This window comes from Zonotrichia albicollis, chromosome 3 (genome assembly GCF_047830755.1).
Source record: "Zonotrichia albicollis isolate bZonAlb1 chromosome 3, bZonAlb1.hap1, whole genome shotgun sequence".
Classification (NCBI taxonomy): domain Eukaryota; kingdom Metazoa; phylum Chordata; class Aves; order Passeriformes; family Passerellidae; genus Zonotrichia; species Zonotrichia albicollis.
In genome coordinates, this window is record NC_133821.1 from 76,669,870 (window position 1) to 76,695,960 (window position 26,091).

General features: G+C 40.4%; 1 protein-coding gene and 1 long non-coding RNA gene across 2 annotated transcripts in view; one reads left to right on the forward strand and one right to left on the reverse strand.

The window, feature by feature from the left end:
- Positions 1 to 16,150, forward strand: part of ROS1 (ROS proto-oncogene 1, receptor tyrosine kinase) — an 85,761-nt gene extending 69,611 nt beyond the window's left edge. Inside the window, exons 38-40 of the mRNA XM_074538606.1 lie at positions 490 to 624; positions 5,692 to 5,855; positions 15,862 to 16,150. Of these exons, the coding sequence (XP_074394707.1) occupies positions 490 to 624; positions 5,692 to 5,855; positions 15,862 to 16,007 (445 nt within the window). The 3' untranslated portion in view covers positions 16,008 to 16,150. The remainder of the gene's footprint in view (positions 1 to 489; positions 625 to 5,691; positions 5,856 to 15,861) is intronic.
- LOC113459724 (uncharacterized) lies at positions 6,680 to 13,504 on the reverse strand. Its single transcript, XR_012579655.1, has 3 exons — positions 13,333 to 13,504; positions 9,804 to 9,861; positions 6,680 to 9,699 (listed from the first exon to the last, which is right to left on the reverse strand). It is a non-coding gene; the product is annotated as an uncharacterized LOC113459724 (long non-coding RNA).
- Positions 16,151 to 26,091: the final 9,941 nt, after the last annotated feature.

A 26,091-nucleotide genomic window follows, 5' to 3' on the forward strand; every position in this document is an offset into this window, starting at 1 on the left:
GGCCACATGTACTCAGCCCATGGGTCTTGTCCAAGTCCCCAGTGCCTGCACCTATCTATTTGACTGCTACTCTTGATCTTATCTAAGAAAGCACTTTAGTACTCTGTGCCAAACCAAATGAGATGCTGATTGCTCCACAAGTGGTGCTTGGGAGAACTTGTCTTTCTCCCTTTTAAACCACACCTCTATAGATTTCAGAACACTTGTTTATATGAGAACATGCTCAACCTGAGTGTTTCCTGGGAAGGATGTGGGGACTCAGTGTCTTCTGAGCTGCAGCTCAGTGAGTCTGGGAAAGCATCTCAGTTCTACACATTTATTTTAGCTATTCCAAGGCTGGCTTAGGGACAAATCTGAATTATGTCTTTTTACTCCTAATTTTTCTGAGTCTTATTCTTAGGTTAGACACAATCTAACTGTTACTAGGGAGATTTCAGGATGGCTATGGTTAGTAATTTTTCTCTTTCTTTTTTTCATGGTGCTTCTCAGGGCTTTTGGAGTACTAGTGTGGGAAACATTGACTTTGGGTCAACAGCCATATCCAGGCTTCTCCAATACCGAGGTTTTACACCATGTACGATCAGGAGGAAGGTTGGAAACTCCAAATAATTGTCCTGATGACCTGTAAGTTAAATTGTTTAAATGTTGTTGATAATATTCATAAGAGGCAAGAGGCTTTTTGCCAGTTGGTCATAATTTTGAAGGTTGGTCATGCCCATGAAGGGCCCAACATCCTCCAGTTTCATTTCCAGTGAAATTGGCCAACCTGATAATTCATCCAGTAGACAAACCTGTGAATAAGGATTTAAGGCATGGATCTGGTAGTAGTGTGAGAACAGGCTGAGAGTACCTGAAGATATTGGTTAGAAGTTAAGATGGCTCTAAGAAAGACTTTGCTGGTACATCATGTGTCTATGACTGTAGAAAAAACTCTCTTTCTTAATGGTAGGTGCAGGAATAGGCTAATAATAGAACATATGTGAAAAATAAACTCTGCCCTTTGTAGAGAGGATTCAAAAAAAGCCAGTAAGAAAAGCTGAAGCAGTACAGGAAAAAGGAAGTCTGTACCTCTGGTTTGTCTTTATCTGAACTGGATAAGTAAATCCTTCAATTTCTGTTTGTGTCGTGAGCACAAAACTCAGGTTTAATTGCAAAATTCTTGCAATTAACAGAATAAAATAAATACATCAAGTGGATCAAACCCATACCGTCCAGAGGTGTGTGAAGGAGGAAGCAGAATATGAGCTTAACAATCACTCAGTATTTTCTAATTTCATGTCTCAATTTCTTTATCACCCACTCAGCAAAAGCAGCCACAGCAGTGCACTTGACAGCTGGTTCTACAAAAGGAGAGGCTACTGGAGTGAACAATTCTTACTCCCAGGGCAGAGGAAAAGACTTGAGAATAATTCTGTGTTTGGCAGGACAATATCTCCATAATAGATCTTACACTAGTAACAGTGTTCTGAGCTTAAGAGTGATTATTTATCATAATGTAGATATAGCTGAAATACCATGTTAGGAATAAAAAACACAGAAAAACCCCAAACCAAACTCGGAGGAACTGAAGAACTGAAGAGATTAGAATTTTACTTTAATAACAGAGGGAAAACTGGAAGTCACAGAACAAATGAAAGCCCAAAGAAATTTTAATTGCAATATTTTCTGCTGAGAAAGGTTTCCTAAAAAAATTCTAACATCTTCCCTATGAATAAAAAAGCACAGCTATATCCATGTAGTAGTCTGACATTCAAACTTAAGCAAAGGCTCATAAATTGCCTTAAAATGAATGACTGGATCTTCAGAAAAATCAAGAAAACTTTGTTTGAAATAATTTTTAAGATCCCAGATCTTGAATGTAGCAGAGTAGATAGGTCTTACATACTGGTCTGCCTGTTGTAACTTGTAGGATCAATGCCTAATAGTAGTTTTTGAAAGTCAAAGAGCTGATGAGCTTAGACTCTTGTACCATCTTTTATCTCATTTGGTGAACACTCAGCACCTGCATGCAGCTTCTGTCAGTAGCATAAACAGCTTTTTGCTGCTTTGCTAGGTCATTAATGGCATGCCAGCATTCTTGACATTCCTGCTTCTGTCCTTGTGGTTTTGAACCTGCATCAGGACGTCAGCAGTCAGTAATTGTCTCCTCAGCACTTTGGTTTGCTCATTGTCATTTGACAAAATAAACCATCACTGATAGGAAGAGAGTTCAAAGGCCAAAGTACTTCAGCTGAGAAGTGTTTAGGAATCTGTGATGGGCTCACACTGCAAGTGCAAGTAGGGCAGGCACAGAAACCTTAGGGTGCAAAAGCATGAAGGAAGTGGGTTGTTTGTTTGGGTTTTTTTTTATTTGGAAGGGGGGAAAATTTCTTCCCCTTGCCTCCATAAGTTGCTGCTCCAGGAACTAATCACCTGCTTTTCCCGAGCAAACTGTGATTAGGTAAAGCTTGGTAAAGAATTGAAAAAGGGTCTTGGGGACGTACAAATGAGACACATATATTGAAACATGAATTAGATCTATGAATGTAAATACATCTGCAGTCAGAAATCCACATCTGGCACAGCCATGTGGGTTTGAGGCTTGCATGCAAGAGAATGCCAAGGTTTGGACTGAACTGAGTCAGAACTTCATAATTTAACACATCCTCAAAGGCCGTGGATTGCAGTCTAGAGAATTTGTACAAGCACCAGGACATTTGCTGACTTGTAGTTTCAGGAATGCTCAGTCCTTTGCAAACTTACACAAGCGACTTTGATAAAAAATTTTTATTTGGTAACTAAAAGCTTTTTACTATATGTTTCTGGCAATGATGCCCTGGAGGGATTAAGAGAGTGAGAGAAAAGAAGGCCTTGAACAGAATGCGTCAGATGAAATTAGGGACTTTTTATCATGACAAATTTTCTCATTTTCTAAGAAAATCACACATCAATTGTATTTCCCATTTCATGTGAGAAAATAATTGGTAATGCCTGTAGCTTCTGTGCACTATAGTGCATTTCAGGAATGTTCACATTCTGCCTCCAATATCAGATACTGAATATTAGTTCTTTACTTTTCCAGGCTCTCATATTCTAACCAGCCCCACATAAGCAGCTCTGTTGGACATTTAGTTGTTGCCCCCAGATAAAATACAGGTGTGAAGTGTGGGTTTGTAGGTGTACATCTAGTGTAAAGGTTAGCTCTTTAACCTAACATAAACCTTTAGTTAATGTCGTGTTTGGAACTGTCATTTTTCACTTCTTCCTGACAGGCTTTCCCCATGAAGTAGGGGAATCCTCTGGATCTCTTTCTCATGAAGTGATGTGCTATTTGCTAGCCCATGTTTAGTTCCCCAAAAATATAGGAATATGTTCAATCTGTCACTTACATGTATCTTGGCATGTCAAGTTGTCTTTCTCCCTCTTCACTGGTCTCATACTCATGCATTTCTGAACTAATGAAAGCTTGTGCCATATGACTTGAAACTTTGGATGTCACAGCATGCCTCAAAAGCTAAATGTCATGCCACAAATAGCTGTACATGTAAAATTTGCAGATATATTCTGAGAGAGCATGAAAGTTTTTGTCATTAGAAACCTAAAGCCTATCTGAATTAAACACTTAGTGAAAAATACCAGTACTGATACTTTAAGCCAATCACCAAGTAATTTGATTTAGGAAATAAAAACATGGAATATAATTAAAATGAGAAAATTACAGTACTGAATTACAGTTTTGGCAAAAGTTAATATCCTTACTCCACAGCAAATCTGAATGGCTTTATAAAGCAGATTGTCCAATAAAAATAGTTATTTAGAGAGGCAGAGATCGGTCACAGGAAACAAAACGAAAAAGTTCATATTTCACACTCGCAATGTTCTTGTTTCATAAATGAAAAGAGGTAAATTTAGATTGTATATAAGAAAGAATTATTTTACAATAAGGGTAGTGAAACACTGGAAAAGATTGCCCAGAGAAGCTGTGGATACCCCATCCCTGGAGCTGTTCAAGGCCAGGCTGGGTGGGGCTTTGAGCAACCTGATGTAGTGGAAGATGTCCCTGCACATGGCTGGTGGGTCGGACTAGATGATCCCTGAAGGTCCCTTCTAACCCAAAACATTCTCAGGGTCTACGACTTCTGCATCGTATCCTGTTTCTTTCTTGGTCAGTGTCTGGCTGTTTCTTCCACAAGGCTCTGCTCATGAGCCCAAGTGCAAACCTGACAAAGCACAGCACCTGAGCTCATGTTTTTTTTGCCTGGATATCCTACCAACAAGCATGACCAGAAAGAAGATTGTTAGGCTTCCAGCATCCAAGGCTATGTGACAGACACTTTGCTGGCAGCAGAAGGAAAACCAGTTATTTAACCTTATTTTGAGACATACTCAGTTCTTTTCTTTCGATACTTCCAGAGTCATCAATGACCAGTACACCTAAAAGTAAGCAGATTAATTGATTCAGAGTGGTAGGAAGCCAATACCACTTTTTAGATTCCTAAAACAGTTTTTCAGAATTTCATGGAATCCTCTTGAAAAAAACATAATTACTCTGTTCAACTTGAAAACCACAAGAATACAGGTTGATGACAAGTGGCTTTGAAACAATTTTTCTACTCATATTCTCACTTGACACTAATATTTTAATGAAAAACATCATTGAAAAATCAGAAGCCAAGCGATTCCTCCCAGCTGTCACCAAGGGCTTTTTAAGATGCCCAGTTGTGGTGAAGGACAGCAGTCATCTTTTTAAGACGGATAAGTGAGGATCTGAGCAAGGCAATTCATTTCACATAACAGATTAACGCCTGGTGTCACATAGCAGCAGGTCTGGGGAGATGTTTGTCAGGGGAGGGTTTGAACTTAAGGCTTAGAGGTAAATGCTCCACATTCCAGATGCAGCTTCCTGAACCAGCCTTTCACTGGCTGCTCTCTGATTTTGAGGCTCTGAGACCTCTTTCCACTCCCAACACTTAGCATGTCCAGGTGCTGGCTGTGTTTTGGTTTTCAGCCTGTCTCTCCTTGGCTTTTGTAGGATTTGGTTTTGTGTAGCATAAACTCACCTTGAGCAAGGAATAAAAACCAGCCCTATCATTTAGACAAACAGGAGGTAATTTTCCCACTAAATGGTAGCAATAGTATTGTCCAAGGTGGGCTGGAATCCCTAAACCCTGAGGAAATTCATACCATGTTTGCCTTTGGAAAGCTTACTCCTATTTGTTTTGGTCTGGAGGTAGAAGTTGAAATTAACTCTCCCTGTGCTGGACAGTTTGCCTTGAACTTCTCCTGAATGTGAGGTAGCTTGAGTTGAAGGAGGATTACATAAGTTGAAAACTTCAGGTTAATTTCTGATTTTACACTTCCCTTCTTTTTTTAAATTTTTTTTTCTGTGAGAGAATTTCCTCCTTGTCTGCTTTCTTAGAAAGTATTCCTGACTTCTTCAGTCAGAGTAGATGTTCATGGCAAATGTGTATTTTTTTAGTGTTATATCTGCTTCCAATGTCAAAAAGATCCATGGTAAAAAGTTAAAATGTTTTGTAGTAATTATTCTCGACTTTATTTGATCTTTAATTTTTCATTGCCTCAGCAGGTGCTGATGATCTTTGTACCATACAGAAATTTTTCAGGCCAAAATTGCTTCCCAGATCTTTAAGGGTAATTGTTGAGATGAATGACTCTATTAGCATTTTTGTTTGCATTTAATTTTTTTTTCAGATGTGATTTAATGATGAGATGCTGGTCCCAAGAACCTCTCAACAGACCTACTTTCTCTTGTATTCATGACAAACTGCAAGAGATAAAACAATCTCCACTGTCCTTCATCTGCTGCCTTGAGAACAGAGAGGCATCAGCTGGAGTCATCAATGAAGCTTTTGAAGGTGAGTCTGGGCCAGCACCCGCTCTTCTTGTGGCCTCTGCCCTGTGAGCAAAATGCTTTTCATTGCATTTGTCACTGCCTCAAAGTCTCTGGCTGTTACATGGAAACAGCAAAGATTTACCTCTATCGTACTGAACATGTAAAGGTTCCTTCTGTGCCTGCAAGGTACAATGAACCAGATGAAGGCTGTGTAATATTACCAAGCAAAAAGGCCCAGATGAGGTTCTAATTAAGCCTGACTCACAGAGATATCCAATTTGCATCTGAATTCACAACCTGTTCCTCTAAAATAGATGCCTAAGTTCCTTGCAGAGCCATGAGAGCCTTAGAAGGCCTCCATGTGGAAATCTGTCCCAGTTTCAAAGACTGTCTATGCCCTCTCCATGAGGTAAACATGGCCATTAGGCACTTCCTCTAGGAGCACTGGTTCAGAAGCCACCTGCAAGTGAGGCACCATTTAGGCACCCTAGTGAGGTAGCTTTTATCCAAGCCAAACCCTGGTCATTCAGGTCTTGCCTATGCTCTGCACACTGTGAACAAATAAACTAAGTGGTGTTAGGGAAGACACACTTAAGATATGGGACACAACAAAGCTCAATTATATAAGAACATTATTAAGTTTGTGAAGACAGGAATTAAGAAAAAAGGTAATGCTAAATTTGAAGTTGTCTGTGCAACTGGGATGTAAATAATCTAAATATGGAAATTAGCATCCTGGCTGGGCCTGAATAGTAATCTATTGACATCCTGCAGTAATTCTTAACTAACAAAACATTGAGGAAAAAGTGAACAATATTAGTAAAAAATGTGATCTGAATTCAACAAAAAGAAAGTTTTTATCGATTGAAATATTTCACTTTTATTTCACAGATTAATTTTTTCATTTAATCTGTTTGCATGCTATGGTTTTATAGTGAAAAATATTGAATGGTTAAAGAACTACTTTCCATTCTAGGAAAACCAAATCTGACTGTTTCTGAAATATCTAAAGGCTTCATTTTGGAGGTGATTTTTTGTAGTTTTCTTTTTTCCCTTCACAAATTGTTACTGAACTAGGAACTCGCCTGATTCACAAACAATTTTGATACTTCAGTACTTCACATTTTCCTAAAAACTTCCTGATCCATCCCAGAAATGATACAGTGCTCAATTACACAATTACATAGATATTTTTCTTCAGGATATGAAGAATTCATATGTTCAATTCACTGCCATTTTCCAATTGTCACTTAATTTGATATTTTGCTAATCTTTATAATTTGGTGAAGCTTTACAAATGTCAGTTCATTTCCACTGTAGCTCCTCTTTATGTCAAATCATGCCTGTTCATGGCATGTTTACATTACAAGACTAAAAAGTCTATAAAGACATGAAGGGACCAGTACAGATAATCTATCATATCATGCTTTTTTAACAGATGATATTGCACCCTTATGCTATAATGAAAAAAAAATTGCATATAGTGTAATTCTTTAGTTTCTTTAAGGGTATCTTAGCTCTCAATAACAACATTCAGGAAAGGGATACTTAGTCTGGCACAAATGTAAGCCTGGCATTAGCTCAGGAAAGGACTACAGCCAATTAATTAGGCACTATGCCCAAGCTAATAGGCCTTACATTTTGGATGGACTTTATCTCACCTTAATGCAGCTGTCTACAGGCTAGGAGCCTCATCTAGGATACTCTTCTAGGGAGATCTGAGTCAGAAGCAGAAAGTGACAGCTCCTGTTTTTTGGGGCATGTATCTCAGCAGGAAAGGGGTCACCTTTTGCCTGATTCTTCACTGATGAAGGCTGGCATCCAGGTGACTTGCCATATTTAATGTGGTTCATGTAGAGTCACAGGGTGGGTGAGACTGGAAGGGACCACTGGAAGTCACCCAGTCCAACATCCCTGCTCAAGCAGGGTCCCCCCAAACACATTGCTCAGGATAGTGTCCAAAATACAACATCTCAGCTATAGTATCTCAGACTAGATGTTTAATTTTCAGATGGCTACAGGAGAACAGCATCCACTGGACACAAGGCTTGCACCCACTCCTGAGCTAGTTTGGTTTCCTGGCTTAGACATCTCTCCTCTGTGTTCCCTACCTCCACAGGCAACAGAGACATGAAAACTAACAGAGTTAAGAAGTTCTTGTGGCATTACATCAATATCTGTCAAAATCTTTAGTAGGGCTGAAATTTCTGGAGAAACCTACTTTTCTTCTGCTTGGAACTGGGGAAAGGGTCTGGAGGATTTGTTACCATGTGTGTGGTGCAATAGACCTGGCACAAATGTAACATGAAAGAGTTTTAGTTTCAGTGCAAGCCTGCTTATCATGTATCAGATAAGCCTTATCTTTCTCCAGCTGTTAACTTGCTCAATTTAGGCAAATAATTACTTTCACTGGGATGACAAATAAATATTCTTAACGTAAGAAACATTATTTTGCCAAAGTGTCAGGTTCTGCCACACAGCAGAGGTCACAGAAAAAAAACTATTGTTTTGTTTATATGCCAGGACCAAAAGTTGCATTCTTAGAAATTACCAAGATGCAAAGGAAAACATGGATTGAGGCTTCCATGAAGTGTCAGTTTGAAGGATAAAAATTTGAAAAAAATCAGTTTAGTACAGAAAATATGGTAGTATAATGGACTTTAAAGGTGGTCTTAATAATAGCTCTGTGCTCCATAATGTAATTTTAGTCAGAGAATCTGTTGAGAGGAGTCGCTTTTAAAATCAGACTCCATTAAACCTGCTTATAGTAACTTAGTTGGTAAAATCTGGCCCACTGTGGTAAGCAGGGCAATTCAGTGTAGGCAGAGCTTTGGCCATCAGAACTTCTACTTGGCACACTCTCTTCCTGAGCCTTGGACCTTTCCCCACCAGCTGTCATGTTCCCTCTTCTGGTTTCCTCTCATTCTTCCCTTTCCATATGTTCTGCCCAGCTGCTGTTGCCTCAGACTCATTGCTGGATCTGCATTGGGAGGAGAAGACAAAGCAATTGTTTTCATGCTTCCATTCAATGTTTTCATGCTTCAGTTCTCAAAAGTCTGTCTTTACTTGTCCTCAGGTTCATTTGATGATTCTCTTATAGGAAATAGCCTTCAGGAAACAGGTTAGCTTGAATTTTATTCATCTGCATATCATCCTTCCATTGAAATGCATTTTAAAAGACTAAACACTTGACTAGCTCTTTACATGTATAATGCCATACTAATTTTCCTGTATATTTATAATTCACCTGTAGGTTATCTCCCTCTTTCCTCAAGCACAGTCTTAATAAGCCCATTAAAATGTAATGCTGTTTACTTGATTGAAGCTCTAGAGTCCTTGTGATGTCTTATTGTTGCTGAATTTTCTGACCAAGGACACATGCATGTCAATTTTCTGTAGCTCTCCAGCCTTGAATTAATTTGACAGCTTTTCTGCCTGCCATGTAAATCTCATGCAGTGGAATTCAGTAAGACGAGGGCTCCAGAAGTGAGATTGATTTAAGCAAGAAAAGGCCATTCAGGTTCTACTTGAGTTTCCAGACTAAAATGTGTGCTCCACTGTGACCCTGTCAAAAACAGTTTGGGGCATGGAATATGTCTCAGACTGTAATTTGTAACACATTGTATAATAAGTTAGTGATTTTTAAAATTTGTATTCATTTCTAGCTGGGACTAAGTGAAGTATTCTTTGTGTTCATAGTAGTAGTAGAAAGATGACAGCCAAAACAAATAATCCAAAAGTCTGTTCCATGATGGATTGTCCTCGACAATATTTTCCAAAGATGTTACACAGTCATTGGCCTTTGTGTGTAATGAAACTCTAGCCACGAGCCTCTAGCCAAGAAATGCTTGCTTTCACCAGGTGACCTAGTTTCAAAAGAAAGAGACAAATGTCAAGCAAAGTGAAATTACATGCCTCAAAATAGCTAAGATACTTAGCCTTACATCTTCCAAATTCTGTTGAGCCTTACCTAGCCACACTTCTAGCAGGTCCATGCATGCTGTTGGTGATTTTCATAGGTGGGAGAGCTGAAAAACATTAGATTTTCTCAGTCACCTTAATGCCAGTGCAGTGTGACACAGAGATGGCGAGTGTGGGTAAACCAATACAGACAGGCTGCTAGTGGACAGCATGCTAGCAGGAGAGCATGGGCATGGCAAAAGGGGCACATGCTGTGTTATTGCAAGAGTTACCCTTCTAAAGCAGGCATCAAGTGTCAATAAACACGCCTGAGCAATACCAGCACCTCCTGGTGCTGCTGCACTGAAAGGGAGGGAAGTAAACTCAGGACCAAGGTCTACCGGTTTAGAGCTTTTCCTTCTTGCTCTGACAGGCTTCCCCAAGACATTGATTTTGGGCTTAAAGTAGCAGTAACAATATTTATTAGAGTGAGTGCAACATTATCCAGCTGGAGGACTGAGACACCAGTGGGTTTTGAATTCAATGGGAATTTCCCGAGCACAGGCACTGTCACCAGAGTTCCCATTCATTGCTGAAAGATAGCCTATTCTTCCCCCAGTTCCAAGAAGTGCAGCATGCTAGAAGGACAGCCCTGCATTGCTGTAAAAATAACTGGACCATCTATTTTCAGACATCAGTTTTTACATTTGCACATATAAGAGAGCACTATAGCTTTTCAGGTCCCGTGAGTGCCCCTTTACAGATGGAAACACCTGTTTGATTTGGCAAACGCCTTTTCTGACATCAGACAACTGGGCATTAAGCAGCTGGAGAGACTTCTTGCCTTTATGACCTAGAAGGACTATTCTTATCAGGGCTACTCCTCACTATGGCTTTTGGACCTAAATGGAAAAGATAGAAAAATTCCTATATGGAATTGCTTAGAAAAAGAGGCTCCTCTGGCAAGAGGAGATGCCAGGCATTTGGAGAAAATCAAGGATAAAAGACTAAAGACTGAAAGGAAACTTATTTGGCCTCAAAACCATTTAAATTTAAATTCTAAACTGGAGATATTGCTTGAAAAATGTGGCAAGATACAAGAGTTAGAATTTAGTAATGTTTCTTTTTTTCACTTTTCTTTCCAAAGGCAGTGTATTTATTTCTTCAGCAGTTCAGGTACTTGCTAAAACTTCATCTGTAATTTTTTTTTAAATCTCAGTGCAAAAATTTTGCACTGAGAGACTTGATATTAAAGAACCAGTAATTTCATCATTAATTATATGTTTGCGTTCTCTACTGCTTGAGTACCTGTTTTCTGTTTCTCATGTAAGAGTCATCAGTATATTTCCTAAACCCAACTGCCTTTTAAAAACTATTCCACACACCTCTCTGAACGTAAAATAATCACTTGGGCAAATGGAAGCTTCTCTAAAGCAGATGTGTTGATAAGGAACAGTTTTAGAACCTTGTATCTAGTCTCCTTTGTATTTTTCTGAAATTCAGTAATCCTCTTCCCCACTTAGCTTAGTGAGCAGCTGACCCAAAGCCTGCAGAGGTCAGAGAAAAGCCTGCTTCCATAAAGCATGAGTGGTTACAGCACTGCAAGAAAAGGGGAACTTGGTGGTGTAAAAGTTTCTTATTTCCACTCCAGACAAATGGTGTTTGATTCCAGAGAGTGCACATGAACCATATGATGCTGCAAGTGAAATCGCACCAATACTTTTTTTCCTTTGATCGAAGGAAAAAATCAGATGGTGTAAGACTGTAAGACAGATGTGTAGACAGATGTGGATAAATATAGGCAACTAAAACATAAAAACTGCCTTTACACTGGGTGTCTAGGCTGTCACCAGAGATTTGTAGACATATTCAGGGGATGTTAATGTGTAAAGACAAGGAAGTGGATTAAGCATCTCCACAAAGCGATTCATTCCTCCTTTCTCTGTTGGCTGTAAAGACAGCCTAGGCAAGGAGCTTCAATGGGACATGTAAGACCTGGGTGGTTAAAACTTGGTAAAATGAATCTTGTCTTGTAACATGGAGAAAGGGAGTGCTTTCCTATTTGTATAGTCTTACTGCATTGCAGCAAATATAGAAGTGGGGTTTTTTTATGCATTTATATTATAAATTCAATAAACTAGGTAAGAAGCAGGTTTATATCTGTAATTACTAGGACACAAAGATTTCAGTACACAGTCCTCTAAAAAATACATTAAAATAAAAAGAGAGGCACTGCTTCAAGCAGATTAGTGCAGGGGAGATGTAGGGTGAACAAAATTCTCACTTTTAGCACCTTTAGTGTCTGACAGAATAGCAAAGCTCAGTGAGTCACCCTCAAACCATGCAAGATCATATGCTTCATTAGGCAGGAAACACAGATATATCTCCACTGATACATAATACAGAGTGGAGTATTAAAACGGATATATATTTGTTCTATTTATATTCTTACTGGCTATGTGAAGAAACTGAAACACAGCTCCTCCAGCTCCAGGTGGCCATCAGGTATCAGGAAAATACTCTCTACATAGGAGCTGTCTCTTTGAGCTAACCAACGTGGCTGAAGTAAAGAAGTCAAGGTTCAATAGCCACCATTTTCACCCTTAGCAAAGATATGTCATCAGGTGTTTCTCTCCAATGTGTTTGCTGTGGGGTGTATCTTTCATCCATGCCAGTAAGTCAGCCAGACTCTTGTTTACTGCCACATACATTGTGCAGCAGTGACAAAGGACAGAAAAAGAGGAGGGTGTTACTGAGAAACAGGAAATGTGGCTGGACTGCTAAATACCTTACCATACTGAAGGTGCTAAGCATCATATGGGATTATGTCACCCGGAATTAGTAACATCTCAGGCTGGCTACTTAGCTGGTGTAAATTGGTGGCACCCCACACGTTTCAATGGAACTTCATTAATTTATGCTAGCTGAGGGTCTGGCCCTGAAATAGCTGTAATGTAAGATCAGCATCTCTAGATCAGTTTATTCAGTCTCAACCAATCAGTTTTTCTACTGACATTCTTTCTCTTCTTAAATGTTGTCACCTTCTTGAATTTAAACACCAAAACCCCCTTGTCTGCTTATCAAGACGCTACAAAAATTTGCACCCTTCCAGGCAGGACTTCAAAACATGTTGTGAGCCCCCAGAGTTTACCAAGCAGGCAAGGACAGGCACTGTGTGACCGTGAGACAGGACGCACGGCCTGGCTCGGCTCTGCGGCTGCCCTGCGACAGGAAGCAGCCAGCTGAGGCGCTGGGATGGGGAAGGGAAAAGCACAGATTTTATCAGGTCAGGGCTGGTCTTCTCAGAGGAGGCTAAGCAAGCAAACTCTACTCCTCTATAGTATGAGTCAGAGATCATTGCTTCTTGTGTCAGTTAATGTGGGGCTCTCTGGAGTAAACTTCTGCCTATCCCCGGAGAGAGGGGTTGTAATTCATTTACCTGCAGTTTGGCCCACATGCGCTTAATGCACAAGTTCTGAGCACAGCCTTTAAGCTTTAAGCACAGCTCTACTAGGAAAAACGTCCAGCAAGGTCAAAGCTGCATGCATTTAGGACCTGAGACGTGTCTGTGCAAGTACAATTCTGAGCTTTGAACTTGCCATTTTAGCTGTAGGAAGCAGCCTGGGACAGCACAGAGCTCAGCGGGATCCTGCTTCTCAGTGGGGTACTCCTCAGCCCGTACAAAGCTCTGGACTGACAGGGCAAGCCTGCCTCGTGCCCTGAGGTAGGTTGTTTAAAGCAAACCTAGGTAACTCTACACTATGCAGCAGCTCACAGTGTAGACAACCCCTCAGAATTCAAGCCTGTGTAGCTGAGTGTCCGGCATGACTTCAGATTTTATGAAGGTGCTCCTTGGACGTCTCCTCTTGGGGTGTTTTGTTGACTCAGGCCAGCTTTGCTTGTGAAATCTGAGGGGATCACATCACATGGTTTATCCTGCATTTACTCACGTATAACCCAGCATGACTGTACATCAATCAACTAATTTTAGCGATGTTAAAACTGAAAAGAAAATAGTGATATCTTATAAATATACCAACCTGCCTCTCCACTCCGGTTTCTCTCTATCTTCCTTCAATTTCTTAACATTTTTTGGGAGGGCCTTCCAAAGATTATTCAGAATTCTCTGAATTGACTTACACCTTCCCAGGGTGCTGGTAGGGCTTCTAGTCCTCACATTTCCGGGGGAATTTCACAATATATCATGAATTTTTTCTTCAATCGCTCATTTTTAGTATTTTGTGTCTCCATCCATTTTTCTGCTCCAACTAAATGAACAAAAATAATTTGCTTGCTTTGCTAACTACCTAACAGTCAAGCATTGTACTCTATAACTTAAGATCTTTGTGTAGCTTTGCCTTGTAGAGCAGAATGGTGCTAAACTTTCATCAGCACTGAACACTGCACTAAGAGATGACTCAACAGTGAAGGAAAGGGCACTTACAGTCAAAAATGTCACAGTCAAAGTGGCAATGTGTCTTACACATGTCATGTCATAGGAGAAAGGTCATCAATATTATATTCTTCCTCCATCATTGGATATGATAAGAATATTCTGCAAAAATAATATTTCTTCCTTATTCCCACAGCTCAAAAAGTAAAACCAAGGCAAGGTGTTTGAGTTTTTAGCTCTTTTTTTCTTAATGAGAAACACAGTGGCGCATAAGCTGAAAAAGGATTATAAAATTTTATATATTCTCTAGTTCTTCGGATCTGTTGGGGAAAGAATTAGTAATGTATCTATATATCTGGTAAAAATATCTCAGTGACCTCATACTCACATTTGTGTAAACATCACCTCATCAGTTCCAGATACTTATACAGGAAACAAATCTGAATGCTCCTCTAGTGTTCTATACTTAGGCAGGTCAGCCGGCATATGTCTGGTCTGTAAATACCCAGTTTTACTTGGGTCCTTATTTTAAGGTTTCCCTCTTAAGAGTTTGCTGCAAACGTCCCCTCAGCATTTGCCTGTGTGCCTTTTCCAAAGCAAATTGTCCCTGAAGGTTGCCATTAAGTTAAACAAAAAAGACAACTACAGAGAAGAGCTGAACTGGTTGGTAAAGGCTTAGCTGGAGCTGAATTACTAAATATGGCCATAATAGCCCTGAACTGACAAAGTGAGTATCAAATGATTTCTCATTGCTGTCAGTCACTGTGGTATGTGACCACAGTTTGCTCTGTGTCCCAAACCCCATCTTGCTAACAGGTTTCTAAAATCAAAATTCTCTTTCAGGCTTTTCCTGATAATATTTCCTATGCTAATGGACTCTAGCATGTGGAATAAATTTCCGACTTTATAGCTTGGGGAGATGTGTGATTATAGTGACATAATAAATTGTGTGTTGCCTGGTGGAATAGCACAATGCTTGTGATTCCTTTGAACAGATAACCCTGAATGTCATATGCTTAATTTTTCAGCTATGAAGTAAAATAAGGAGGGAACGTAATAAAAGAAGGTACATGTTACAAAAATAAATGCAAGAAATAGTAGCAATTATAACTTGAGCGCTTTGTTAACAATTTTTATATTTTTAAAAATTTATATCCCCTGCAATAAATCCCAAGCAACTATGTATCGATAACTGCATCAAATTAAGGAAAAATGGAAAGATTTTTAAAACGTGAAAAACACAGTGGATTGCCAAGTGTAAGCTTCTGGAAGAGCAGAATACTACAGAGACAGAAGTCTAGACTAGACCTCTAGAGAGACAGTATATAATGATTTTGTAGATAGAAAACTGCCAATGTTACAGGACTCCTTAGCAGTATTATTAGCAGGGTTGCTACAAAGGTTCAGATTAAAATCACTTTTGCTTTATGCTTCTTTACAAGGAAAAGAAGCAAGTCATGCATTCGTGACAGTATTGCTGCCTCTGGAGGTATGAGCACTGATAAGTAACCTTTCCCGAATGATTTACTTAAAGTTCTGGTCCACACAGACAATACCAGAGAATAATTTTGAATCATCATTCTTATGAGGTCACTAGACCAACCTGATTTTGTTTGCTTTCTAATACTGCATGTGTATTACTGAGTGTTGTATTTTCTTTTTTTTTTAATTAAGTTTTAAAAATATTTTTCCATTTTATTTTCCTTTTTCTTTCTTTTTTTTCCTTTTAATGCAGATAATGATATCCCGTGTGCAGATTCAGACAGCATTCTTTCAGCCACACTAATGGAAACAAGGAATCAAGAGGGCTTAAATTATTTGGTACTAGTCAAAGAAGGCAACCCAGATGAAGAAAGCATCAATTCTGCTGAAATTATTTAAGTCTGGTTACCACTGTTTAAGAGAGTGAAAGAGAAAAAACTCCTCAAAGAAGACATAAGCCATATGTCAAAATATTCTGCATGTTACCATACTTACAGAGGTGTCTGAAAAAAAAAAAAATCAATTCTTTAATAAAACTACCAGAAAACATAACGAGGTACTGAATGTTGTGTATCACGATAAGACACCAATTACTTAGCCTTTGATTTTATACATGTTATGGTTTGGGTGCTTCACAGGAGATAGTTTAAAGCAAAAAAACTTGTATCACAGTAAGGGATTTTACTGTGGTATTAAGTTTATGCACTCACATGTGCCTCAGGCACACAGCAGCCCTTCCAAAAAGGGAACACTGGTATGCTGCTTCAAAAAACAGACCAGCTCTTTTGTGAAGAAAATCAAACAGTTGAAGTCTAGTTTCACTGTGCACAAACAGGATTTTGCAAACTGAAAAAACCCCATAAGTAACAAACTCCAAATCAGAAAGCAGCTGAAAAAGGTGACCAGGTTGTCCACTGCTGCAGGTGGTCTGTTTCCCTAATTATTTAAACAAATGTTTGCAATCATCTTGCATATTAAGTTGCACATTGATCTGACAGTCAGGACAGACCTGTTTTCTTAAATTTCTTCTCCTTTCCTTTTTGAATGTTCATCATCCTCATTTATTTTTTATCATACTGGGTGAAGGGAGGTACTCTTCCTTGGTGTTTGGAGATCAACTCAAAGCATATAATAAAATTTTATACAAATAATTATTGAATAAGAGACAGCAATAAGTTTTTTCTAACTTTTCATCATGAACAGTAGTTTGCAAATTATACAGAGGTATTCACTGACATCTTTCAGGAAGCTAGAAACACGCTGCAATTTTATGCAGATATTTTATAATGGGGCACACTAGACAGTAGTAAAGGTTCTATCTGATGTCAGAATGTATACATTTGTGAGAAGCAACTTCACTGCAATCAAACTTCAAAAGTTTCTTAAATGGAGATTCAACACAGATGAAAAAAATGTGGAGTGTCAGCATTTTACTAAAATGAAATAGAAATTCCTAATTTTGAATTAGGATTCTTCAAAGTTCCTGAAAAAGCTCTTTCAAGCATTATATAAATATATTTCTTCATCTACAAATCAGTGTAAAAGACAGATTTGCTAATAAATACAATTGCAGCGCTTCGCTACGCTCACCAGACCATGAGCAACGGATAAACAAATAGATACTGTATTATGTTTCCTTCCTCTTTGAGTGCTGCTTGATTGGTTGCACAGTGATTCCTTCCATTTCAGTAATTTAAAAATTACTAACGTTTGCTAACCTATGGCATGTGGTAGTCAGAAACCAGGAGGATCCCTTTGCTGTAGCCACCACACCTGAATGTGCTCTGTATGCATAGTTTGACTTCAGTCAAGAAGGCTGCTCAGTCAGCAAGCCCCGGGCAAAGATTTTGAACAACAGGACTCCATACAATAGCTTTTTCTTTAGCAGGAGAAACCTTCAATCCTCCCAAAATTTTGTCAAGACAATACCCTTCACAGGCCTCATGAGTACCTGTGATGTGATATTCCAAGTCCATCCAGTTTTGTGTAGGTCAGCATTTAAAAAGAATCATGGAAGAGCCTAACCAATGTGTGTAAACTGGGTTAGTGGGAAAGATGAGCATCAGGGACAGAGAGCAGCCAGGAGTAATGCCCTCCAGGCCTTGAAGCAGTCACAAATACACAAAAGAGTACAGAAGGAAAAAGGGGAAGGTAATTCTTGTGTTCACATTTTGTAAGTGTTGCAAGGCAAGCCTAGTTTTAATGGAAAAAAATTAGCACAGCATGATGAGAAAAAAAGTGCCAAGTTTAACACACTGCCAATAAATGAAACATTAGGATATTGACCAATGATATATGTCTTTTGTACCTGATAATATGAAAAATGTATTGAACAGGATAAAAAATTAACTTCTTGATCCAAATTTGAGGATCCTGATCTACAACTTGTTGAATTCAGTGGAAGACACAATACCTACCCTTCCCAGTAATTGCAGTCATCTGAGTCATGCTCAGTGATATAGTGTGAGCTCTGAGCATGGCCCTACCCTTACACTGTCCAAAACTCCATTGTCCCTCCCTCATTTTCCTGCCTTAGAGAAGTATGCAAATGCAACTATTCCATTGAGTTATGGTAAAGCTGAATTTGATGCAGGCAAACTTAGCCTCACTTGCTTCCACCCATGATTCTACTTGAAGGGAATTTCTTAATCCCTCATACTTCTGTATCACCCTTCTCCTTACACATCTTTATGATTTCATCTTCTCTGTCTTATTGGGGCATTGCTTCCTCTCTTCATTCAAACTCTTCTAGATTATTCATGTCTTTCTCAGCAACACTTAGTCACTATCAGGAGGTCACCTCTTGCCTTCCAGCAGACAGGTCTGATTGCAGTTTTCATGCTGCTTTTTGACAGAGTAGGAATGAGAATGAAAGACCTCTTAAAACACATTCTCTCTTGGGCAGGGAAATGGGTACTACCTGGCCTGTGTTTACCTCTATTTTTACCTCCTCCTATCACAGATCAAGGGAAAGAGTCAAGAAACCCTTGAGTTCAAATGTCTTGACTTCCATGGCTACAGATTTTAAGTAAATATAGATGGATTTAAAGATGATAACATCATTTAAAGAAAATAAATGTTTATCAGAAAGATTATATGTGAGATAAGGGTAGTATAAGGCATGTGGACCATGCTGTAAATCAGGTTAGATATGCTCAGCTAAGCTGATGTACAGCAGTATAAAATCTGTCTCCAAGTATTTAGCTTAAATTTGTCCTGAGACAGGTAGACCTATGCCCAGCCAGTTCCTAAAAAAAAAAAAAAAAAAAAAAAGAGGATTCATTTCTTTAAGTCTCCTCCATTTTATTGCTGAGCATGACATTTCATGGCATGCAATCTCTCTTTGGTTAATTTGAGTCATCTGCCTGGTTGTGTCCCCTCCCAATGTCTTGTGCACCTTCAGTCTCTTCACTGGGGAAGGGGCACAGAGTGAGAAGCAGAGAAGGCTTTGATTCTGTGCAGACACTTTTCAGCAATATCTAAAATATTACTGTGTTATCAGTACTGTTTTGACTGCAAATCTAATATATAACACAAGATGACCTGCTGTGAATAAACTCCAAGCCAGTACAGTCCCTAAGCTGCTGGGGAGAAGAGACGTGCTCTCAGGCACTGAGATGGGATGATCTGATCACCAGGAGATGCCCCAGGTGAGTCTCTGGGCCATGGCCAGTTCCTGTCTCAGGCTCTTTGGTGTTCCTTGATGCCAGCACAAACACTGAGCAGCAATGCTGATCATGCTGCACAAATGGTGCCACACACACAACCCACAAGTGCTGGGCTCCCAAATGGCCATGGCTGAACTCTGAGCTGTGCTTGGATAGACATGGATATATCGTGTGTCTGTAGCTGGTTTGTCTTTGACGTGCATTTGAAAAGGTGAAAAATATTCTACTTCTGCCTGTAATTAGAATTTTCTGCAACCCAACACAAATGCTGTGATGATTAATTAATGTTCGCAAATTCTTTTGTAAATGTGAAGGGTCATGGCAGATGTTACTGATTTACTAAGGCAGAATTTTCAGTCTTCTCTTTTTAGGCCTACAGCAGGTGGTAGCACTCAGCCATCAGTGCATTTCTGTTTTTCAGGGTTGATTGCAAGAGCTTTTGAGCTGGTACATACTGACGACCAGAGCTATCCAAAACCTGTGTACCTCATGCTTTCTATTTGGGATCCATGATCAGGATACTATGAAAGAAAAACAATGTTTTATGACAAGAATATTGAGTTCTTATTAGATCAAAGATAAAATTATGGAAATGTCCTTGTAGCTGAGAGATATGCCAGGCTCCAGCAGGATCATTCTCTGATTCCCATGTGCCACAGTGGGAGTGCCCAGTGACATAAGGTATGGGAACATGGCTGTCAAGAGCTCTGTAGGGAAAATTTATACAGCTTGAAAAGATGATTTGTTGAGATATGAAAGGCAAAAGACATCCTTGGTTTTATCACATTAGACAGAAAAACTTGGGGTGTCAACATGATTTCTTTGCCTTTTTTGTATTTAACATTCAGGCCTCATCTTCTCTAGGAGACTTTACTCTCATTCATTCAATGGCATCATCACAGGATTTGGGAGACTTAAAAAAGACCACCAGAAAAGCAGAAGATTGTGTAGCTAACACAAGCTTTTTTCTGTTAGTCTTTCTTTCCACGATTGTTTTCAGCAAAGAAAGTTTTACCATCTATTTGACTTGGCTGATGTCTCCAGTTAATTTCCTCTTTTTTAAAAATTTTCTTTGCCATCTGTGGCATGCTGTCTGTGATGATTTAAGTCCTCAGGTGTGGCTTTACTGAGCATAACCAGGTGAAACTGATCCTCTTTAATTTGGGTTTAGGACTATGCATTTTAATGGTGAAGGTAAGCTTTAGGTTCAAATTTACCTCTTTCTACACAAAGTTGATATTATTCAGCTAGACCTGAAAAAGGATGTTGCAGAAAATAACGTCTGTAAGATAGGCTGGCAGGTCTGCTAATTGTTAAAAAATTCTAACTCAGTTTCATTTAATTCTTGAAAATCTTTGTTACACACACACTTCTAGTTGCAGAAGCTTGCAGATCAGCTGGATTTTTCAAACAATCATGGCTCTATTTATAATGACACTTAGCAACTCTAACTGATTATGTTTTAACTCTAAAAAATAGCCAGAAACACAGGGTATCAAAGCCAAGTGAAGATGCCAAAAATATTTCTATTATTGCTGCTGAGATAACTGATACTGCTGTATAAATAACCTTTTTTATGATGTGTTAACTTCTTTGTATGACATCTTCAGTTTGGAGGCTGTTCATCACTGCCTTCTATCTTTCACTGTAAGAACAGAGTTGTAAAATAACCACTCCCTGTTTGGATTTCAATTCCTTTTGTAATTTTGTTGACATAGCCGGATTTTCTTTCTGGAATAGAATAGAATCATTTAGGTTGGAAAAGACTTCTAAGATCATTAATTTCAACCATCAACCCAGCACTTCCAAATGCACCATGTCTCTGAGCACCACATCTACAAGTCTTTTAAGTACTTCCAGGGATGGTGAGGCCATCAGTTCCCTGGGCAGCCTGTTCCAATGCTTGATAGCTTTTTTGGAGAAGAAATGTCCCATAAAACCCAACTAAACCTCCCCTGGTGCAACTTGAGGCTATTTCCTCTCATTCTGTCACTTGTTACTAAGGAGAAGAAACAGACCTCCACCTTCTTACAACCTCCTTTCAGGTAGTCACAAAGAGCGATAAGGTTACTCTTGAACCTCCTTTTCTCAAGGCAAAGCAACCCCAGTTCCTTCAGCTGCTTCATATAAGATTTGTGCTCAAGACCCTTCACCAGCTCTGATGCCTTTCACAGACTCTCAGAATCAAGGTTGGAAATTATCTCCAAAATCATGACGTGTTGCCATTATAGTGCAACAATTCTATTGTCATTGCAAGGGTTCCATATCGCTAGAGTTTCATACCTCCTTGATGTTTCTTGTAGGCAACTCCTCTAGACACTGCCTCTTCCTTCTTCTCACATCAGCCAACCGACTCCAGTTCCTCTCTGCCAACCAATCCACTCTTTTATAACACTCTGCTGATTGGCTACAGCTGTGGCCTGTTAAAATCAGGCTGGCTCCTAAGCTTTAATAATTAACCAGCTGCAACTCTGTAGGGGGTGAGGTTACTTTCTATACTACCTTTATTTACTTATATTCTATCCCCCTACAATGAAGTCCAACTTTTGACCAATCACCACTTTGTCAACTAAACCATAGCACTAACTACCATGTCCAGTCATTTTTTTGGACACTTCCAGGGACAGTGACTCTGCCATCTCAACAATCCATTCCAGTGCTTGACAACCCTTTCCATGAAGAAATTCTTCCTAATAGCCAACCTGAACCTCCTCTTGCACAGCTTGAAATATGTCCCCTTGTCCTGCTACTTGTTGCCTGGCACTTCACTACAGCTTCCTTGCAGGCAGTTGTAGAGAGTGATAAAGTCTCCTCTGAGTCTCCTTTTCTCCAGTCTAAGCAATCCCAGTTCCCTCAGCTGCTTCTTATAAGACTTGCGCTCCAGACCCTTCACCAGCTCTGTTGCCCGTCTCTGGTCATGCTCCAGCACTTTAATGTCCTTCTTGTTTTGAGGGGCCCAGAACTGGAGGTAGGATTCCAGGTGTGGCCTCACCAGTGCTGGGTACAGAGGGACAATCTCTTCCCTGGTGCTGCTGGCCACACAATTTCTGACACAAGCCAGAATGCCATTGGCCTTCTTGGCCACCTGAGCACAGCTGGATCATGCTCAGTTGGATGCCAACCAGCACTCCCAGGTCCTTTTCCTCTGGGCAGTTTTCCAGCCATTCTTCCCCCAGCCTGTAGTGCTGTCTGGGGTTGTTGTGACCCAAAGGCAGGCCATGCCACTTGGCCTTCTTGAACCTCGTCCCACTGGCCTTGGCCCATGGATCCGGCCTGTCCAGATCCCTCCACAGAGCCTTCCTGCCCTCCAACAGATCAACATTCCTGCCCAGCTTGGTATTACCTGCAAAGTGACTGAGGCAACACTCAATTCCCTTGTTCATATCACTGATAAAGATATTAAACAGGTCTGGACCCAATACTGAGCCCTGGGGGACACCACTTGTGTCTGCTGCCCACTGGATGTAACCCCACTGACCCCTGCTCCCTAGGCCCAGCCATCCAGCCAGCTTTTCACCACCAAGCTGGGTAAAACCCTGGCCAAGCCATGAGCAGCCAGACTCTTCAGGAGAATGCTGTGGGAAACAGTGTAAAAGGCTTTGCTGAAGCCCGGATAAAAAACATCCAAAGTCTTTTCCTCATCCACTGAGTGGGGCATCTTGCCATAGAAGGAGATCAGGTTAGTCAAGCAAGACCTGCCTTTTGTAAGCCTGAGCCTGATCCCCTGATTGTCCTGCATGTGCTGTGTGATGGCCCTCAAGGTGATCTGATCCATTCAGACAGTTTCTCCAGGGAATGCTTTCTGGGATGCCTACCTATCTACAAACAGAAATAAATTTCTGGGGAAAAATGTAACTAAAAATCTCTTTAGAATTCTTTGATTTAGTTTTATATTGTGAGTAAAATAATCAATCTTGATGGAAGCAATACAAGAAAAAGTAGTGACATAGTGACTATAGCTGCAAACACCCTGTAGTTACCGTGTCTGCACAGCTGTGTTTTGGCTCAGATCACAGTGTCCTGCAGGTCCTAAGCGCAGGACTTAAATATATGTTACTGGGGCATGGGAAGCAATAAAAGATATATGAGTTATAGGATGGCTTTTAAAAAACTAGCCTATGTGCAAGGAGGTTGGACTGTGAATTGTCTTATGATTGTTACTCTAAGGACTAAACAAATATAAAAATTGCAAATTCTTATCTGATCTACTTTTTTTTTTTTTAAGGCATAAGTGTCAAGTTAAGTGGCAAATGAAAACAATAATATTCTCTGGGAAATACACTCCCAAGGAGTGTAAACAAAATCAAATAAAAGTGCTGTCTTAAATACAGGATTTGCATTTTCTTAGCAGAATAAACTCTCTGCCTTGACTCTCTGTGCACTCACTGAAGTGGAGGTCATGGCTAGTGACAACTGGGAGCTGTTCCTGGAGGCTTTCTTGCCTTTTTAGGTTATGAGGGTCTCTGTGTATTTAGGATAATATGATTGACGGCTCCACTCCGGCCCCAATTAGCACCCTATAATTTATTAGCTTCTGCTTTCAGATTATGCGTTAACTTCACAAATATTTCAACCACGGAAACAGCAGCTATCAAGTGTCGCTTTCCTGATCCAGCTCACTTGGACTGCAGTTAAATACAAGGAGGGAGCTGTGTAGGTCTGTCAAGAAAAAATAATCATTTGTGTCTCTGTGCAACTGGGGCTGTCACAGTTCTTTAGAACCCAGCTTCTGGAAAAAATGAGTTTTTCCACTGGGTCACAATCAGGGGTTAGGGTTGGTTCCTGCCACAGAGGTTCACTGCAGGATTGAGACCAATTGCACTTGCTTTTCCTGAAAAGGCCCATGTTTGTCCAACTCTGTTCATCATGTAAATACTGACTCCATGCAAACAACTTTGGCAGGAAAGTTTGTGTCCCTCCTCACACTGTTTCTTTGCTCCTTGCTGCTGTGGTGCGGGGCCAGAGTACTAAGTGCTGGAGGGAAGAGCCTGGGTGAGGCAGGAGAACAGAGAGGAAATGAGATTCAGGGCTCAGGCTGAGGATAGAAGTCAAGGATAGAAGAAGTCAAGAAGTTGAGGTGGGTATGATGAGGGAGGAGGAGCGCCTTGCAGCTGTACCCAGGCCAGGTAGGGTAGAAGGAAATGTGCCATGCCACAGGGAGATGGAGTACCCTCAGTAATATCCAATGTGCTATTATATCTCCTAATGGGACAGCACGCCTGCCAGGCGTTTATTACCCTGCCTTTACCATGGATGAATAAGCAACTGGCACATACCTAATGAAATGCTCCTGTCTTTGGCCAGCCTGTGCTTTTGTGGGCTGCAGCCGACAAATGAAGTGCCCATGCATGAGACTGGGGGCCAGGAGAATGCACAGCTGCACCCTGCAGCCCAGTGCTCCTGCACCTCTGCACCCCTGCACAGCTGCATGCCTACACTCCTGTACCCTGCACCCCTGCACCCTGCATCCCTGCACTCTTACACTCCTACAGTCTTGCACCCTGCACACCTGCACATCTGCATTTGAGTTCTCTGCATCCCTGCACTCCTACACTCTCGCACTCCTGAGCAGGCTCTTCCAGCACCTTCCCTATCTCTTGGGGGACCTGATGCAGAGAGGGCAGGGGCAGGAGGATGGGACAAAGCGCCCCAGGGCCTCTCTGCTGCAATTTGCACTTACAGCTTTGATGCACATTATTCCTGGGTTATACCTGGCTAAGGAGGCAGTAGAAAGTGCACTGCTAAAGTAACTCCTCCTTTAAGACTAGAAATGGACATGAAGAACCCAGGCTGAGTAGCTTGTCACTATATTCAGATTAGATAATAGTGTTACTATGCTGGCAACTAAATTAACAGCATGGTTCCCTAAGCTATAGTCCCAAAGCTTCGGAAATGACTGAAGGAAAACTTTTTTTCTCTTTTTTTTTCCTTTTTCTTTTTCTTTTTCTTTTTCTTTTTCTTTTTCTTTTTCTTTTTCTTTTTCTTTTTCTTTTTCTTTTTCTTTTTCTTTTTCTTTTTCTTTTTCTTTTTCTTTTTCTTTTTCTTTTTCTTCTTCTTTTTCTTCTTCTTTTTCTTCTTCTTTTTCTTCTTCTTTTTCTTTTTCTTCTGTTTTCTTTTTCGGCTATTCCTTTTTTTTAAAATGATCTTGCTACTTGCATTTCCCTATGCAAAATTGCCTAGCATACAAAATCAGTGTCTCACTCCTGAAAATAACCATAGGACTCTCTCCTTTCCCTGCTGCAACTGCTCCTCTGGGTGGCAGGCCCGGGAAGACAGCCAAGACACTACAATCCTCCACAGGAGCTGGTTCATCCTTCTGTAATCAAAAGGGCACGTTAATTACAACACTTGCCCAGAAAAAGATGCACAGCAACTGTCATTTAGAGAACGCTGTTGCATCCAAAGCCACCAGCAGCATTTTCCTCCCTTCCAAGAAGGGCCCAACATTTAAGCCCTAGCTAGAGCTTGTCTTGTGAGCCTAAATATGACTTCAAAGGGAAGGCGAGAAGGGTCGGCAGCTCCTGACCCAAGGAGGAGACAGAGCAGATACATTTCCCCAGCGGCAGCAGCACACAGTCTAGGGGACGCAAAAGGGATTATTCAGCCTCTCTTTCACCCTCTGTTCCCTCCCTTCCTCCTCCTCTGCTGGGGGCTCCTATGGAAGACACACTGGGAAAGTAGGTAAGAAATAAGCAACACTACCCTAAAGCTCTCCAACATTAGACTCTAAGTGTAGAGGCACACATACACATTCAAGAGTTTCATGCTTTACTCTTGTGACTGCAGCAGTACTGAAGCAAAGACCTCATTAAAAT